Source organism: Salmo salar, chromosome ssa03, assembly GCF_905237065.1.
Source record: "Salmo salar chromosome ssa03, Ssal_v3.1, whole genome shotgun sequence".
Lineage (NCBI taxonomy): Eukaryota > Metazoa > Chordata > Actinopteri > Salmoniformes > Salmonidae > Salmo > Salmo salar.
Genome location: NC_059444.1, coordinates 95,322,682 through 95,339,824, shown reverse-complemented (window position 1 = coordinate 95,339,824; position 17,143 = coordinate 95,322,682). Strand labels below are relative to the sequence as shown.

Genomic DNA, 17,143 nt, shown 5'->3' with positions numbered 1-17,143 from the left:
TATACAGGCCCATGATTACCATGCCAAGTAGTGGGTACCTGGTAACCCAGTGTTCCAGTAAGTAAGTCAGTCAGTCAGTGAAGGGGGCACCTGGTAACCCAGCCAGCGTAGTAGGGCACCTGGTAACCCAGTGAATTTATAAGGGCACCTAGTAACCCAGTCAGTCTATAAGGGCACCTGGTAACCCAGTCAGTTTATAAGGGCACCTAGTAACCCAGTCAGTTTATAAGGGCACCTGGTAGCCCAGTGTATAAGGGCTCGGAGGTCAGTGTATAAGGGCACCTGGTAAGGTCAGGAATGATGACGATGGATCTCCTCTCCTGTCTGATCCTATCAATGGGAAAAAGGTGAAGCCCAGATAGTCTGTCTATTCCCTATTTAGAGCATAACATTTGACCAGGGCCCATAGGGAGGAGGGGCCCATAGGGAGGTGGGGCCCATAGGGAGGAGGGGCCCATAGGGAGGTGGGGCCCATAGGGAGGTGGGGCCCATAGGGAGGAGGGGCCCATAGGGAGGTGGGGCCCATAGGGATGAGGGGCCCATAGGGAGGTGGGGCCCATATAGGAATGGGGTGCCATTTGGGACACAGTCTCTGTCTCTGGTCACACTGTCGGAGGCTCGGAGGTCAGTCAGGAAGGTGAGGTGGAAGAGAGGCAGCAATTTTGGAGAGCTGAGGATGGTTCATCTTGTTGGCAGGGCCTGATAATCAGGCTGCCCGGGGCCCTTGAATTTTTATTTTTACGGGAACCGCCAACCATAGGCCTGCGGCCCGGGGCAGAGACAAATATATATTTTTACAGTTAAATGACGTCTTTACTATTAAAATGTTGAGCAATGTCTAAGCCCCGGCCTATGATTTCTTAATCCAGTCCTGCTGTTGGCCTTGACCCTAACCTCTGTCTCCCTTCTTCTTAATTCTCTCTCTCTCTCTCTCTCTCTCTTTTCTCTCTCTCTCCCATCCTCTAATCCCCTTTTCTCACCTCCCATCTCCCTGACATCAAACCCCTGACCTCTTACCTCTAACTCCTGACCCCCTTTCATCTTCTTCTTTCCTACTGTGTACATCAACACTTTGAGCTTATACCTCTCCTCCTGACCTCTGACCCCTAACCTCTAACTCCTGATCCCTCTCCAGCTCTATCATGTGACCTCCAGCGAGGCGGGGGAGACGCGGTCACACTCTGCTCGTGACCGCAGGCTGTGCCACTGCTCCACCGGAGTTCTCTGACTGGCCAACAGGTGGCGCCAATGGGAGGTCTCAGGGGGACCCGTGGAGAACTGGCCAATCACGATCCTCCCCACAAAATCATTACTGCTCTTCATGTTGTGGCCGTACACTTGAGAGATGGAGGAGAGAGGGGGAGAGGAGAGAGGGGGAGAGAGGGGAGGGGAGAGGGGGAGAGGAGAGAGGGGGAGAGGAGAGAGGGGGAGAGAGGAGAGGAGAGAGGGGGAGAGGAGAGAGGGGGAGAGGAGAGAGGGGGAGAGAGGGGAGGGGAGAGAGGGGAGAGGAGAGAGGGGAGAGGAGAGAGGGGGAGAGAGGGGAGGGAGAGGGGAGAGGAGAGAGGGGGAGAGGAGAGAGGGGGAGAGAGGGGAGAGGAGAGAGGGGGAGAGGAGAGAGGGGAGAGAGGGGAGAGAGGAGGGGAGAGGGGGAGAGGAGAGAGGGGGAGAGGAGAGAGGGGAGAGGAGAGAGGGGAGAGGAGAGAGGGGGAGAGAGGGAGGGAGAGGGGGAGAGAGGGGAGAGGAGAGAGGGGAGAGGAGAGAGGGGAGAGGAGAGAGGGGAGAGGAGAGAGGGGAGAGAGGGAGGGGGAGAGGAGAGAGGGGAGAGGAGAGAGGGGGAGAGAGGGGAGAGAGGAGAGAGGGGAGAGGAGAGAGGGGAGGGGAGAGGGGGAGAGGAGAGAGGGGGAGAGGAAAGAGGGGGAGAGGAGAGAGGGGAGGGGAGAGGGGGAGAGGAGAGAGGGGGAGAGAGCGGAGGAGAGAGGGGGAGAGGAGAGAGGGGGAGAGAGGGGGAGAGAGGGGGAGAGGGGGAGAGAGGGGGAGAGAGGGAGAGAGAGGGGGAGGAGAGGTGTGGGTTAGTTACATATCCAGTTTGAAAAAAATAATGTTATATAATGTACTGTTTAATCTTTTGTTTTACATGTAATGTAAGTGACTTAAAGTGTTTGGACCAAAGGAAGTATAGCTGCTGCCTTGGCAGGAACTAATGGGGATCCATAATAAACCCCAGGAAGAGTAGCTGCTGCCTTGGCAGGAACTAATGGGGATCCATAATAAACCCCAGGAAGAGTAGCTGCTGCCTTGGCAGGAACTAACGGGGATCCATAATAAACCCCAGGAAGAGTAGCTGCTGCCTTGGCAGGAACTAACGGGGATCCATAATAAACCCCAGGAAGAGTAGCTGCTGCCTTGGCAGGAACTAATGGGGATCCATAATAAACCCCAGGAAGAGTAGCTGCTGCCTTGGCAGGAACTAATGGGGATCCATAATAAACCCCAGGAAGAGTAGCTGCTGCCTTGGCAGGAACTAATGGGGATCCATAATAAACCCCAGGAAGAGTAGCTGCTGCCTTGGCAGGAACTAATGGGGATCCATAATAAACCCCAGGAAGAGTAGCTGCTGCCTTGGCAGGAAATAATGGGGATCCATAATAAACCCCAGGAAGAGTAGCTGCTGCCTTGGCAGGAACTAATGGGGATCCATAATAAACCCCAGGAAGAGTAGCTGCTGCCTTGGCAGGAACTAATGGGGATCCATAATAAACCCCAGGAAGAGTAGCTGCTGCCTTGGCAGGAACTAACGGGGATCCATAATAAACCCCAGGAAGAGTAGCTGCTGCCTTGGCAGGAACTAACGGGGATCCATAATAAACCCCAGGAAGAGTAGCTGCTGCCTTGGCAGGAACTAATGGGGATCCATAATAAACCCCAGGAAGAGTAGCTGCTGCCTTGGCAGGAACTAACGGGGATCCATAATAAACCCCAGGAAGAGTAGCTGCTGCCTTGGCAGGAACTAACGGGGATCCATAATAAACCCCAGGAAGAGTAGCTGCTGCCTTGGCAGGAACTAATGGGGATCCATAATAAACCCCAGGAAGAGTAGCTGCTGCCTTGGCAGGAACTAACGGTGATCCATAATAAACCCCAGGAAGAGTAGCTGCTGCCTTGGCAGGAACTAACGGGGATCCATAATAAACCCCAGGAAGAGTAGCTGCTGCCTTGGCAGGAACTAACGGGGATCCATAATAAACCCCAGGAAGAGTAGCTGCTGCCTTGGCAGGAACTAATGGGGATTAATGTCATCAGTATGCTGGTGAATATAGATTCAGGTCGCTATTCTCAGAGAGCACACACATACACATGCGTACACACACACACACACACACACACACACACACACACACACACACACACACACACACACACACACACACACACACACACACACACACACACACACACACACACACACACACACACACACAGACCCACACACCACGTCCATTGGTGACAGAGATTGCCAGGCCCTCGGGGCAGACAGCGTAGGGCGTGCTGTTGCTAGGTAGCAAGGTTTATCCCCGTGGAGGCGAACCAAGGGCCCCTTCACCTTCAGGTCCTCTCCTTGTGTGAATCCAAAATTGCACACTTGCTGTCAGTGATTTAAAGGCTTTGGATGGGTGTAATCATTGGCTTGAGGGAGTTTCCACCATTTTGGTTTCAGATGAAGGGAAGGACAGGAGGAGAGAACAGGAGAGGACAGGAAGAGAGGACAGGAGGAGAGGACAGGAGGAGAGGACAGGTGGAGAGAGGAAGAGAGGACAGGATGAAAGGACAGGAGGAGAGGAGGAGAGGACAGGAGGAGAGGAGGAGAGGAAGAGAGGACAGGATGAAAGGACAGGAGGACAGGGGGAGAGGACAGGAAGGGAGAACAAGAGGAGAGGACAGGGGTAGAGGACAGGGGGAGAGTACAGGAGGAGAGGAGGAGAGGACAGGAGGAGGCGAGGAGAGGACAGGATGAGAGAACAGGAGGAGAGGACAGGAGGAGACGAGGAGAGGACAGGATGAGAGAACAGGAGGAGAGGACAGGAGGACAGGAGGAGAGAACAGGAGCAGAGGAAATGAAGAGAGGACTGGAGGAGAGGACAGAAGGAGAGGAGGAAAGGACAGGAGGAGAGGACAGGACAAGAGGAGGAGAGGACAGGAGGAGATGACAGGAGGAAATGACAGGAGGACAGGAGAGGACAGGAGGACAGGAGGAGAGGACAGGAGGAGAGGACAGGGGGCGAGAACGGGGGAGAGAACAGGAGGCCGATATAAGACCCCGCGATCGCATTCCACTTCCAAACACACCTGAGTCACCAGCTATCAAAAATAAATGAGAGGGAGGGAAGGAGTGAGTGAGGGAGAGGGTTCCTCCTTCCCCCCCTCTCTCCCATACTCCTCCCCCCTCCCTCCCCTACTCCTCCCCCTTCGCCTCCCCTACTCCTCCCCCTTCGCTCCCCTACTCCTCCCCCTCCCTCCCCTACTCCTCCCCCTCCCTCCCCTACTCCTCCCCTCTCCCTCCCCTACTCCTCCCCCCTCCCTCCCCTACTCCTCCCCCCTCCCTCCCTTACTGCTCCTTCCCTTACTCCCCTCCCTCCCTACCCTACTCCTCCCCCCTCCCTCCCCCTCCCTCCCCTACTCCTTCCTTCCCCCCCTCTCTGTTTGTTGTGTAGCAGGTCTCATTTATGTTTTATAGCTGGTGACTCAGACAGAGATGTAGGTGTGTTTGGAAGCGGAATGCGGTTGCAGCGGAACACGGACCAGGGAACTCCGGGTGCAGAGCACAGAGCAAAGAACAACTCAGGGAACATGTACAATATATTCAACTCCACAAAAACCTAACATAAGACTCTCTGCCCCTTTCTCAATCTCTCTCTCTCTCTCTGCCCCTTTCTCTCTTTCTCTCTCAATCTCTCTCTCTTTCTCTCTCTCTCTTTCTCTCTTTCTCTCTCTCTCTTTCTCTCTCAATCTCTCTCTCTTTCTCTCTCTCTCTCTCTCTCTCTCTCACTCTCTCAATTCAATTTAAGGGTCTTTATTGTTATGGGAAACATATGTTTACATTGCCAAAGCAAGTGAAATAGATAATAAACAAAAATGAACAGTAAACATTACACTCACAGAAGTTCCAAAAGAATAAAGACAATTCAAATGTCATATTATGTCTATATACAGTTTTGCAACGATGTGCAAATAGTTCAAGTATAAAAGGGAAAATAAATAAACATAAATATGGGTTGTATTTACAATGGTGTTTGTTCTTCACTGGTTGACATTTTCTTGTGGCAACAGGTCATACATCTTGCTGCTGTGATGGCACACTGTGGTATTTCACCCAGTAGATATGGGAGTTTATCAAAATTGGATTTGTTTTTGAATTCTTTGTGGAGCTGTGTAATCTGAGGGAAATATGTGTCTCTAATATGGTTATACATTTGGCAGGAGGTTAGGAAGTGCAGCTCAGTTTCCACCTCATTTTGTGGGCAGTGTGCACATAGCCTGTCTTCTCTTGAGAGCCAATAGCAAGTCTGTACAAAGTCAAAGCTTTTTTAATGTTGGGTGAGTCAAAGATATTCTGCCACTGTGTACTCTCTGTTTAGGGCCAAATAGCATTCTACTTTGCTCAGTTTTTTTGTTCATTCTTTCCAATGTGTAATTTTCTTTTTGTTTTCTCATGATTTGGTTGAGTCTAATTGTGTTGCTGTCCTGAGGCTCTGTGGGGTGTGTTTGTGTTTGTGAACAGAGCCCCAGGACCAGCTTGCTTAGGGCACTCTTCTCCAGGTTCATCTCTCTGTAGGTGATGGCTTTGTTATGGAAGGTTTAGGAATCGCTTCCTTTTAGGTGATTGTAGAATTTAACATCTCTTTTACGGATTTTAAAGGGTATCGGCCTAATTCTGCTCTGCATGCATTATTTGGAGTTTCTCTCTCTGTCTCTTTCTCTCTCTCTCTCTCTCTCTCTCTTTCTCTCTGTGTCGGTCTGTCTCTCTCACTCCGTCTCTCTCTCTCTCCCTCACTCTGTGTGTATTTTGTGGAACTGTAAAACCCAGCAAGATACAGCGAATCAGGGTAATAAATAAAGGAAACCATCAGTCATGAATCATCGACTCTCTGAGTGGACCTGTTTTAAACACAACATCCTCCTACTACCTCTCTGAGGACCTGTTTTAAACACAACATCCTCCTACTACCTCTCTGAGAGGACCTGTTTTAAACACAACATCCTCCTACTAACTCTCTGAGAGGACCTGTTTTAAACACAACATCCTCCTACTACCTCTCTGAGAGGACCTGTTTTAAACACAACATCCTCCTACTACCTCTCTGAGGACCTGTTTTAAACACAACATCCTCCTACTACCTCTCTGAGGACCTGTTTTAAACACAACATCCTCCTACTACCTCTCTGAGAGGACCTGTTTTAAACACAACATCCTCCTACTACCTCTCTGAGGACCTGTTTTAAACACAACATCCTCCTACTACCTCTCTGAGGACTTGTTTTAAACACAACATCCTCCTACTACCTCTCTGAGGACCTGTTTTAAACACAACATCCTCCTACTAACTCTCTGAGGACCTGTTTTAAACACAACATCCTCCTACTACCTCTCTGAGGACCTGTTTAAACACAACATCCTCCTACTACCTCTCTGAGGACCTGTTTTAAACACAACATCCTCCTACTACCTCTCTGAGGACCTGTTATAAACACAACATCCTCCTACTACCTCTCTGAGGACCTGTTTTAAACACAACATCCTCCTACTACCTCTCTGAGGACCTGTTTTAAACACAACATCCTCCTACTACCTCTCTGAGGACCTGTTTTAAACACAACATCCTCCTACTACCTCTCTGAGGACCTGTTTTAAACACAACATCCTCCTACTACCTCTCTGAGGACCTGTTTTAAACACAACATCCTCCTACTACCTCTCTGAGGACCTGTTTTAAACACAACATCCTCCTACTACCTCTCTGAGGACCTGTTTTAAACACAACATCCTCCTACTACCTCTCTGAGGACCGGTTTTAAACACAACATCCTCCTACTACCTCTCTGAGGACCTGTTTTAAACACAACATCCTCCTACTACCTCTCTGAGAGGACCTGTTTTAAACACAACATCCTCCTACTACCTCTCTGAGGACCTGTTTTAAACACAACATCCTCCTACTACCTCTCTGAGGACCTGTTTTAAACACAACATCCTCCTACTACCTCTCTGAGGACCTGTTTTAAACACAACATCCTCCTACTACCTCTCTGAGAGGACCTGTTTTAAACACAACATCCTCCTACTACCTCTCTGAGGACCTGTTTTAAACACAACATCCTCCTACTACCTCTCTGAGAGGACCTGTTTTAAACACAACATCCTCCTACTACCTCTCTGAGGACCTGTTTTAAACACAACATCCTCCTACTACCTCTCTGAGGACCTGTTTTAAACACAACATCCTCCTACTACCTCTCTGAGGACCTGTTTTAAACACAACATCCTCCTACTACCTCTCTGAGGACCTGTTTTAAACACAACATCCTCCTACTACCTCTCTGAGGACCTGTTTTAAACACAACATCCTCCTACTACCTCTCTGAGGACCTGTTTTAAACACAACATCCTCCTACTACCTCTCTGAGGACCTGTTTTAAACACAACATCCTCCTACTACCTCTCTGAGGACCTGTTTTAAACACAACATCCTCCTACTACCTCTCTGAGGACCTGTTTTAAACACAACATCCTCCTACTACCTCTCTGAGGACCTGTTTTAAACACAACATCCTCCTACTACCTCTCTGAGGACCTGTTTAAACACAACATCCTCCTACTACCTCTCTGAGGACCTGTTTTAAACACAACATCCTCCTACTACCTCTCTGAGAGGACCTGTTTTAAACACAACATCCTCCTACTACCTCTCTGAGGACCTGTTTTAAACACAACATCCTCCTACTACCTCTCTGAGGACCTGTTTTAAACACAACATCCTCCTACTACCTCTCTGAGGACCTGTTTTAAACACAACATCCTCCTACTACCTCTCTGAGGACCTGTTTTAAACACAACATCCTCCTACTACCTCTCTGAGGACCTGTTTTAAACACAACATCCTCCTACTACCTCTCTGAGGACCTGTTTTAAACACAACATCCTCCTACTACCTCTCTGAGGACCTGTTTTAAACACAACACCCTCCTACTACCTCTCTGAGGACCTGTTTTAAACACAACATCCTCCTACTACCTCTCTGAGATGACCTGTTTTAAACACAACATCCTCCTACTACCTCTCTGAGGACCTGTTTTAAACACAACATCCTCCTACTACCTCTCTGAGTGACCTGTTTTAAACACAACATCCTCCTACTACCTCTCTGAGGACCTGTTTTAAACACAACATCCTCCTACTACCTCTCTGAGGACCTGTTTTAAACACAACATCCTCCTACTACCTCTCTGAGGACCTGTTTTAAACACAACATCCTCCTACTACCTCTCTGAGGACCTGTTTTAAACACAACATCCTCCTACTACCTCTCTGAGGACCTGTTTTAAACACAACATCCTCCTACTACCTCTCTGAGGACCTGTTTTAAACACAACATCCTCCTACTACCTCTCTGAGGACCTGTTTTAAACACAACATCCTCCTACTACCTCTCTGAGAGGACCTGTTTTAAACACAACATCCTCCTACTACCTCTCTGAGGACCTGTTTTAAACACAACATCCTCCTACTACCTCTCTGAGGACCTGTTTTAAACACAACATCCTCCTACTACCTCTCTGAGGACCTGTTTTAAACACAACATCCTCCTACTACCTCTCTGAGGACCTGTTTTAAACACAACATCCTCCTACTACCTCTCTGAGGACCTGTTTTAAACACAACATCCTCCTACTACCTCTCTGAGAGGACCTGTTTTAAACACAACATCCTCCTACTACCTCTCTGAGGACCTGTTTTAAACACAACATCCTCCTACTACCTCTCTGAGGACCTGTTATAAACACAACATCCTCCTACTACCTCTCTGAGGACCTGTTTTAAACACAACATCCTCCTACTACCTCTCTGAGAGGACCTGTTTTAAACACAACATCCTCCTACTACCTCTCTGAGGACCTGTTTTAAACACAACATCCTCCTACTACCTCTCTGAGGACCTGTTTTAAACACAACATCCTCCTACTACCTCTCTGAGGACCTGTTTTAAACACAACATCCTCCTACTACCTCTCGGAGGACCTGTTTTAAACACAACATCCTCCTACTACCTCTCTGAGGACCTGTTTTAAATACAACATCCTCCTACTACCTCTCTGAGAGGACCTGTTTTAAACACAACATCCTCCTACTACCTCTCTGAGGACCTGTTATAAACACAACATCCTCTTACTACCTCTCTGAGGACCTGTTTGTGTGTGTGTGTGTGTGTGTGTGTGTGTGTGTGTGTGTGTGTGTGTGTGTGTGTGTGTGTGTGTGTGTGTGTGTGTGTGTGTGTGTGTGTGTGTGTGTGTGTGTGTTATGTCTGGTCTCCTTCACACCCTCCTTTATCCATGGCAGAGGACTATATTTACCCACAGCAGGACAATGAAGAGTCAGTAAGACAGGGAGGGAGTGGTGGAGTGAGAGGAGAGGGAGGGAGAGAGAGAGGAGAGGGAGGGAGGGGAGAGAGGAAAGGGAGGGAGAGGAGAGGAGAGAGGGGCAGTGAGAGAGGGAGGGGAGAGGAGAGCCAGGTCTGATAAGAGACAGACATAGCACAGAGGAACAGGCCTGTTTCCATTCAGCACCACACACACACACACACACACACACACACACACACACACACACACACACACACACACACACACACACACACACACACACACACACACACACACACACACACACACACACACACACACACACACACACACACAGAGGGGAAGGAGATCCTCAGAATTAGATAATTCTAAGCGGAAGAGGGATGAAGAGAGAGAGAGAGAGAGAGGAGAGGGAGGGATGGTAGTGTGTTAAGCATGGATTTAGCTATATAGCTAGGTGAAAAATGTCAGCTTCAGAAATCCCCCAAGTATTTCTGGGAGCCTTTCCTGGTTCCAGATTTGTCTTGCCAAGTTAACTCCTATGGTCATTGTCACATGTCACGTTTGACAGTACAGTAGTGGAGTACAATAGTTTGACAATTGTGAGAAATGGTACACAATGCAAAAATACCGAATGAATCAATGAATGCTAGGTCTTAGCCAGGTCTAAACTAGGCTGCGTACTGAATCAATGAATGCTAGGTCTAAGCCAGGTCTAAACTAGGATGGGTACTGAATCAATGAATGCTAGGTCTAAGCCAGGTCTAAACTAGGATGGGTACTTAACGAATGAATGCTAGGTTTAAGCCAGGTCTAAACTAGGCTGCGTACTTAATGAATGAATGCTAGGTTTAAGCCAGGTCTAAACTAGGCTGCGTACTTAATGAATGAATGCTAGGTTTAAGCCAGGTCTAAACTAGGCTGCGTACTTAATGAATGAATGCTAGGTTTAAGCCAGGTCTAAACTAGGCTGCGTACTTAATGAATGAATGCTAGGTTTAAGCCAGGTCTAAACTAGGCTGCGTACTTAATGAATGAATGCTAGGTTTAAGCCAGGTCTAAACTAGGCTGCGTACTTAATGAATGAATGCTAGGTTTAAGCCAGGTCTAAACTAGGCTGCGTACTTAATGAATGAATGCTAGGTTTAAGCCAGGTCTAAACTAGGCTGCGTACTTAATGAATGAATGCTAGGTTTAAGCCAGGTCTAAACTAGGCTGCGTACTTAATGAATGAATGCTAGGTTTAAGCCAGGTCTAAACTAGGCTGCGTACTTAATGAATGAATGCTAGGTTTAAGCCAGGTCTAAACTAGGCTGCGTACTTAATGAATGAATGCTAGGTTTAAGCCAGGTCTAAACTAGGCTGCGTACTTAATGAATGAATGCTAGGTTTAAGCCAGGTCTAAACTAGGCTGCGTACTTAATGAATGAATGCTAGGTCTTAGCAGTAAACACAGTACCTACTGCTGACCAAATGAGGAGCCTAGCAACTGCCTAGAGACGGGCTAGAGACGCCCTGGCGACACCCTGACAACCGTTGCCATGGCAATTACTCTAATTGTCAGCAGTGCGGAAGTGACACCTTTGTGAAGGCTGTTGCCGACCCCTCTTTCTTTCTCTCTCTTGCTTTCTCTCTGTCTCGCTCTCTCTCTGTTTTGCATTCCTCTTGTTGTCTCTATTTCGCTTTCCTCTCTCTCCTTCGCTCTCTCCTCTCTCTCCTCTCCCTCTCTCTCTCCCTCTCTCCTTCCCTCTCTCTCTGTCTCTCTCTTTCCATCCATCTATCTCTCTATCCATCCCTCTCTCCTTCTCTCTCTCTCCCCATCCTTCTTCCACTTAGAGTTATCTAATTGTGATGGAAAGAGGGAGAGAGATGGAGAGAGAGGGATGGAGAGAGGGATGGAGAGAGATGGAGAGAGAGATAGAGAGAGAGGGAATGAGAGAGGGAGAGAGATAGAGAGGGAAGGACAGAGGGATGAGAGAGGGATGGAGAGAGAGATAGAGAGAGGGAAAGAGAGAGATAGAGAGAGGAGAGAGAGATAGAGAGAGAGAGGGATGGAGAGAGGGATGGAGAGAGAGATAGAGGGAAAGAGAGAGATAGAGAGAGAGGGAAGGAGAGAGATAAAGAGAGAGGGAAGAAGAGAGGGATGAGAGAGAGATAGAGAGAGGGAAAGAGAGAGGTAGAGAGAGAGAAGGAGAGAGAGATAGAGAGAGGGAAAGAGAGAGTGATAGAGAGAGAGAGGGAAGGAGAGAGATAAAGAGAGAGGGAAAGAGAGAGATAGAGAGAGAGAGGGAAAGAGAGAGCGATAGAGAGAGGGAAAGAGATGGAGAGAGGGATGGAGAGAGAGATAGAGAAAGGGAAAGAGATGGAGAGAGGGATGGAGAGAGATAGAGAGAGGGAAAGAGAGAGATAGAGAGGGAAGGAGAGAGAGATAGAGACAGGGAAAGAGAGAGCGATAGAGAAAGGGAAAGAGATGGAGAGAGGGATGGAGAGAGAGATAGAGAGAGGGAAAGAGATGGAGAGAGGGATGGAGAGAGAGATAGAGAGAGGGAAAGAGATGGAGACACCATCCTGCTGTACACACCACAGGAGGCATGCTCTTATTCTCTAGGTAGATACACCCCACAGAGGGAGAGAGTGTACACTCCGTAGGGAGCCTAGGTAGGGAGTCTACTATGAGGTTACAGAGCAAATGAAAGGTCATTATTATTTTTCAGAGTAATAATATGAATGACTTCCCTTTTCTTTCTCTCCCTCACCTCTCCACCTCTCAATTCAATTCAATTCAATAAATGTTTATTGGCATGAATTAGTGGTTGCCACTGTTGGGTGGTTGTTACTGTTGCCAAAGCAATATACATGGAGTATTACTCTTTCTCTCAGTCTCTCTCTCCTCCCCTCCCCACCACTCCCCCTCTCTCTCTCTCTCTCTCTCTCTCTCTCTCTCTCTAGGGGCTGTACCTGTAAATACCAGGCTGACTTCACTGAGGTCTTCGTGGGGGACTCTGAAGCCCCCTCTTTAACCCCTCTCTCTCCTCCCCCCTTCCCTACCTCTCTCTCTCTCTCTCTCTCTCTCTCTCTCTCTCTCTCCTCCCCCTTCCCTACCTCTCTCTCTCTCTCTCTCCTCCCCCTTCCCTACCTCTCTCTCTCTCTCTCTCTCCTCCCCCTTCCCTATCTCTCTCTCTCTCTCTCTCTCTCTCTCTCTCTCTCTCCTCCCCCTTCCCTACCTCTCTCTCTCTCTCTCCTCCCCCTTCCCTACCTCTCTCTCTCTCTCTCTCTCCTCCCCCCTTCCCTACCTCTCTCTCTCTCTCACCTCCCCCTTCCATACCTCTCTCTCTCTCTCTCTCTCGCTCTCTCTCTCTCTCTCTAGGGGCTGTACCTGTAAATACCAGGCTGACTTCGCTGAGGTCTTCGTGGGGGACTCTGAAGCCCCCTCTTTAACCCCTCTCTCTCCTCCCCCCTTCCCTACCTCTCTCTCTCTCTCTCTCTCTCTCTCTCTCTCTCTCTCTCTAGGGGCTGTACCTGTAAATACCAGGCTGACTTCGCTGAGGTCTTCGTGGGGGACTCTGAAGCTGAACGACTCGTTGTAGAAGGGGTCGATGGTTCCTTTCATACAGGATGTCTTCTTGGTCTTTACCAGCTTCAGCCCTGTTACCAGCTGAACCTTCACAAACGGGTCTGGGGGGGATGTAGATAGAGACAGGAAGGAAGTTAAATGTTCTGCTAGCAAGAAATAGGATGTGCAGGTGGCATGATGGTACCCCGTGGTATGACATAGTGTGTCGTGTTGTGGTATGACATAGTGTGTCGTGTTGTGGTATGACATAGTGTGTCGTGTTGTGGTATGACATAGTGTGTCGTGTTGTGGTATGACATAGTGTGTCGTGTTGTGGTATGACATAGTGTGTCGTGGTGTGTTGTAGGGTTGTGGTGTGTTGTGGTGTGTAGTGTTGTGTTGTGGTATGACATAGTGTGTTGTGTTGTGTAGTGTCGTGTTGTGGTGTTGTGGTGTGTAGGGTTGTGGTATGACAGTGTGTTGTGGTGTGTAGTGTCGTGTTGTGGTGTTGTGGTGTGTAGTGTTGTGGTATGACATAGTGTGTTGTGGTGTGTCGTGTCGTGGTGTGTCGTGGTGTGTTGTGGTGTGAAGTGGTTCCCTGTGATGCCTGACCCAGGTGTGTGTCAGGTGTGTTATTCAGGTTTACTCAGTTATTACCTGATCCCCAGGTGTGTGTCAGGTGTGTTATTCAGGTTTATTCAGTTATTACCTGATCCCCAGGTGTGTGTCAGGTGTGTTATTCAGGTTTATTCAGTTATTACCTGATCTGCAGCAGCTGATCCCCAGGTGTGGTATATGAGGTGTTATTCAGTTATCCTCAAATCAAATGTTATTCGTCACATGCTTGATAAACAACAGGTGTGGACTAACATTGAAAAGCTTACTTACGGGTCCTTCCCAACAATTCAGAGAGAAAGAACATAGAGAAATAATAGAAAAGTAATAACAGATACACAATAAGTAATGATAACTTGGCTATATACACGGGGTACCAGTATTGAGTCCATGATAACTTGGCTATATACACGGGGTACCACTACTGAGTCAATGATAACTTGGCTATATACACGGGGTACCACTACTGAGTCAATGATAACTTGGCTATATACACAGGGTACCAGTACTGAGTCAGTGATAACTTGGCTATATACACGGTACCATACTGAGTCAATGATAACTTGGCTATATACACAGGGTACCAGTACTGAGTCAATGATAACGGCTATATACACAGGGTACCAGTACTGAGTCAATGATAACTTGGCTATATACACAGGGTACCAGTACTGAGTCAGTGATAACTTGGCTATATACACGGGGTACCAGTACTGAGTCAATGTTCAGGGGTACCTGTTAAATGAGGTAGAGATAGGTATGTTAATAGGTATATTAGTAGGTATATTAGTAGGTATGTTAGTAGGTATGTTAGTAGGTATATTAATAGGTATGTTATTAGGTATGTTAGTAGGTATGTTATTAGGTATATTAATAGGTATATTAGTAGGTATATTAGTAGGTATATTAGTAGGTATGTTAGTAGGTATATTAATAGGTATGTTATTAGGTATGTTAGTAGGTATATTAGTAGGTATGTTATTAGGTATATTAGTAGGTATATTAGTAGGTATATTAGTAGGTATATTAGTAGGTATATTAATAGGTATGTTTGTAGGTATGTTAGTAGGTATATTAATAGGTATATTAGTAGGTATGTTAGTAGGTATGTTAGTAGGTATATTAATAGGTATGTTATTAGGTATGTTAGTAGGTATGTTAGTAGGTATGTTAGTAGGTATATTAGTAGGTATGTTAGTAGGTATGTTAGTAGGTATATTAATAGGTATGTTTTGTAGGTATGTTAGTAGGTATGTTAGTAGGTATATTAATAGGTATGTTAGTAGGTATGTTAGTAGGTATGTTAGTAGGTATGTTATTAGGTATATTAATAGGTGTATTAGTAGGTATATTAGTAGGTATATTAGTAGGTATGTTAGTAGGTATATTAATAGGTATGTTATTAGGTATATTAGTAGGTATGTTAGTAGGTATGTTAGTAGGTATGTTATTAGGTATGTTATTAGGTATATTAATAGGTATATTAGTAGGTATATTAGTAAGTATATTAGTAGGTATATTAGTAGGTATGTTAGTAGGTATATTAATAGGTATGTTATTAGGTATGTTAGTAGGTATATTAGTAGGTATGTTATTAGGTATATTAATAGGTATATTAGTAGGTATATTAGTAGGTATTTTAGTAGGTATGTTAGTAGGTATATTAGTAGGTATGTTTGTAGGTATGTTAGTAGGTATGTTAGTAGGTATATTAATAGGCATGTTATTAGGTATATTAGTAGGTATGTTAGTAGGTATGTTAGTAGGTATATTAATAGGTATGTTTGTAGGTATGTTAGTAGGTATGTTATTAGGTATGTTATTAGGTATATTAGTAGGTATATTAGTAGGTATGTTAGTAGGTATATTAATAGGTATGTTATTAGGTATGTTAGTAGGTATATTAGTAGGTATGTTATTAGGTATATTAATAGGTATATTAGTAGGTATATTAGTAGGTATATTAGTAGGTATGTTAGTAGGTATATTAATAGGTATGTTTGTAGGTATGTTAGTAGGTATGTTAGTAGGTATATTAATAGGTATGTTATTAGGTATATTAGTAGGTATGTTAGTAGGTATGTTAGTAGGTATGTTAGTAGGTATATTAATAGGTATGTTTGTAGGTATGTTAGTAGGTATGTTAGTAGGTATATTAATAGGTATGTTTGTAGGTATGTTACTAGGTATGTTAGTAGGTATGTTAGTAGGTATATTAGTAGGTATGTTAGTAGGTATATTAGTAGGTATATTAGTAGGTATGTTAGTAGCTATGTTAGTAGGTATGGTTTACCTGATCCCTGGCACATGTCTGTCTGCAGCAGCTGCTTGGCTCTGATGATGTCAACGTTGAGTCTTCCAGCGGAGGGCAGGTAGTTGAGTGATAACAGCAGCTCTCCCAGCTCTACCTCATTCTGTTAGAAACACAAAACACTGTTAATATCACTCTATCTATAGATACGTCTGTCTGACTATCTCAGATAGCTGAGTCATTACAGCAGCTCTCTCTCTCTCGCTCTCTTTCTTTTCTCTCTCTATTTCTCGCTCTCTCTCTCTCTCTAGTAGCGAGAACCCAAGGTGTGTGTCTGTTGTGTTGTAGAGAGTAGAGACCCCTAGTAGAGAAAACCCAGGGTGTGTGCGTGTGTGTATAACATTGTTCTTTAACAGCCTGTGTTGTTGTGTTGTGGTGTTGTTGTGTTGTGGTGTTGTTGTTGTGGTGGTGTTGTTGTGTTGTGGTGTTGTTGTGCTGTTCTGGTGTTGTTGTGGTGCTGTGGTGTTGTGGTGTTGTGATGTTGTGTTGTTGTGTTGTTGTTGTGGTGGTGGTGTTGTGGTAGTGTTGAGGTTGTGTTGTGGTGTTCTTGTGGTGGTGTTGTGGTGTTGCCGTGTTGTGGGGTTGTGGTGTTGTTGTGTTGTTGTTGTGTTGTTGTGGTGTTGTGGTGTTGCGGTGTTGTTGTGGTGTTGTTGTGTTGTTGTGGTGTTGTGATGTTGTGTTGTTGTGGTGGTGTTGTGGTGTTGTTGTGTTGTGGTGGTGTTGTGATGTTGTGTTGTTGTGGTGGTGTTGTGGTGTTGTTGTGTTGCTGTGGTGTTGTTGTGTTGTTGCGGTGTTGCTGTGGTGTTGTTGTGGTATTATTGCGGTGTTGTTGTGGTATTGTTGTGTTGTTGTGGTATTGTTGTGGTGTTGTTGTGGTGTTGTTGTGGTGTTGTGGTGTTGTTGTGTTGTTGTGGTGTTGTTGTGTTGTTGTGGTGTTGTTGTGGTGTTGTTGTGTTCCCGGGCGATGCGTTCACCACCCTCGTGACAATAGAACAAATGTGCAGCTAGGACAGTGTCATGACGTTGGCCTC

At 46.3% G+C, this 17,143-nt stretch overlaps 1 protein-coding gene across 2 annotated transcripts in view; it reads right to left on the bottom strand.

The window, feature by feature from the left end:
- Nucleotides 1-736: 736 nt before the first annotated feature.
- LOC106592101 (synaptotagmin-17) overlaps nt 737-17,143 on the bottom strand; it is a 59,745-nt gene continuing 43,338 nt past the window's right edge. For both annotated transcript variants that reach the window (XM_045715887.1, XM_045715888.1), the window contains 3 exons: nt 16,095-16,215; nt 13,153-13,308; nt 737-1,337 (listed from right to left, as the gene is read on the bottom strand). In XM_045715887.1, the coding sequence (XP_045571843.1) occupies nt 1,141-1,337; nt 13,153-13,308; nt 16,095-16,215 (474 nt within the window). In that variant the 3' untranslated portion in view covers nt 737-1,140. The remainder of the gene's footprint in view (nt 1,338-13,152; nt 13,309-16,094; nt 16,216-17,143) is intronic.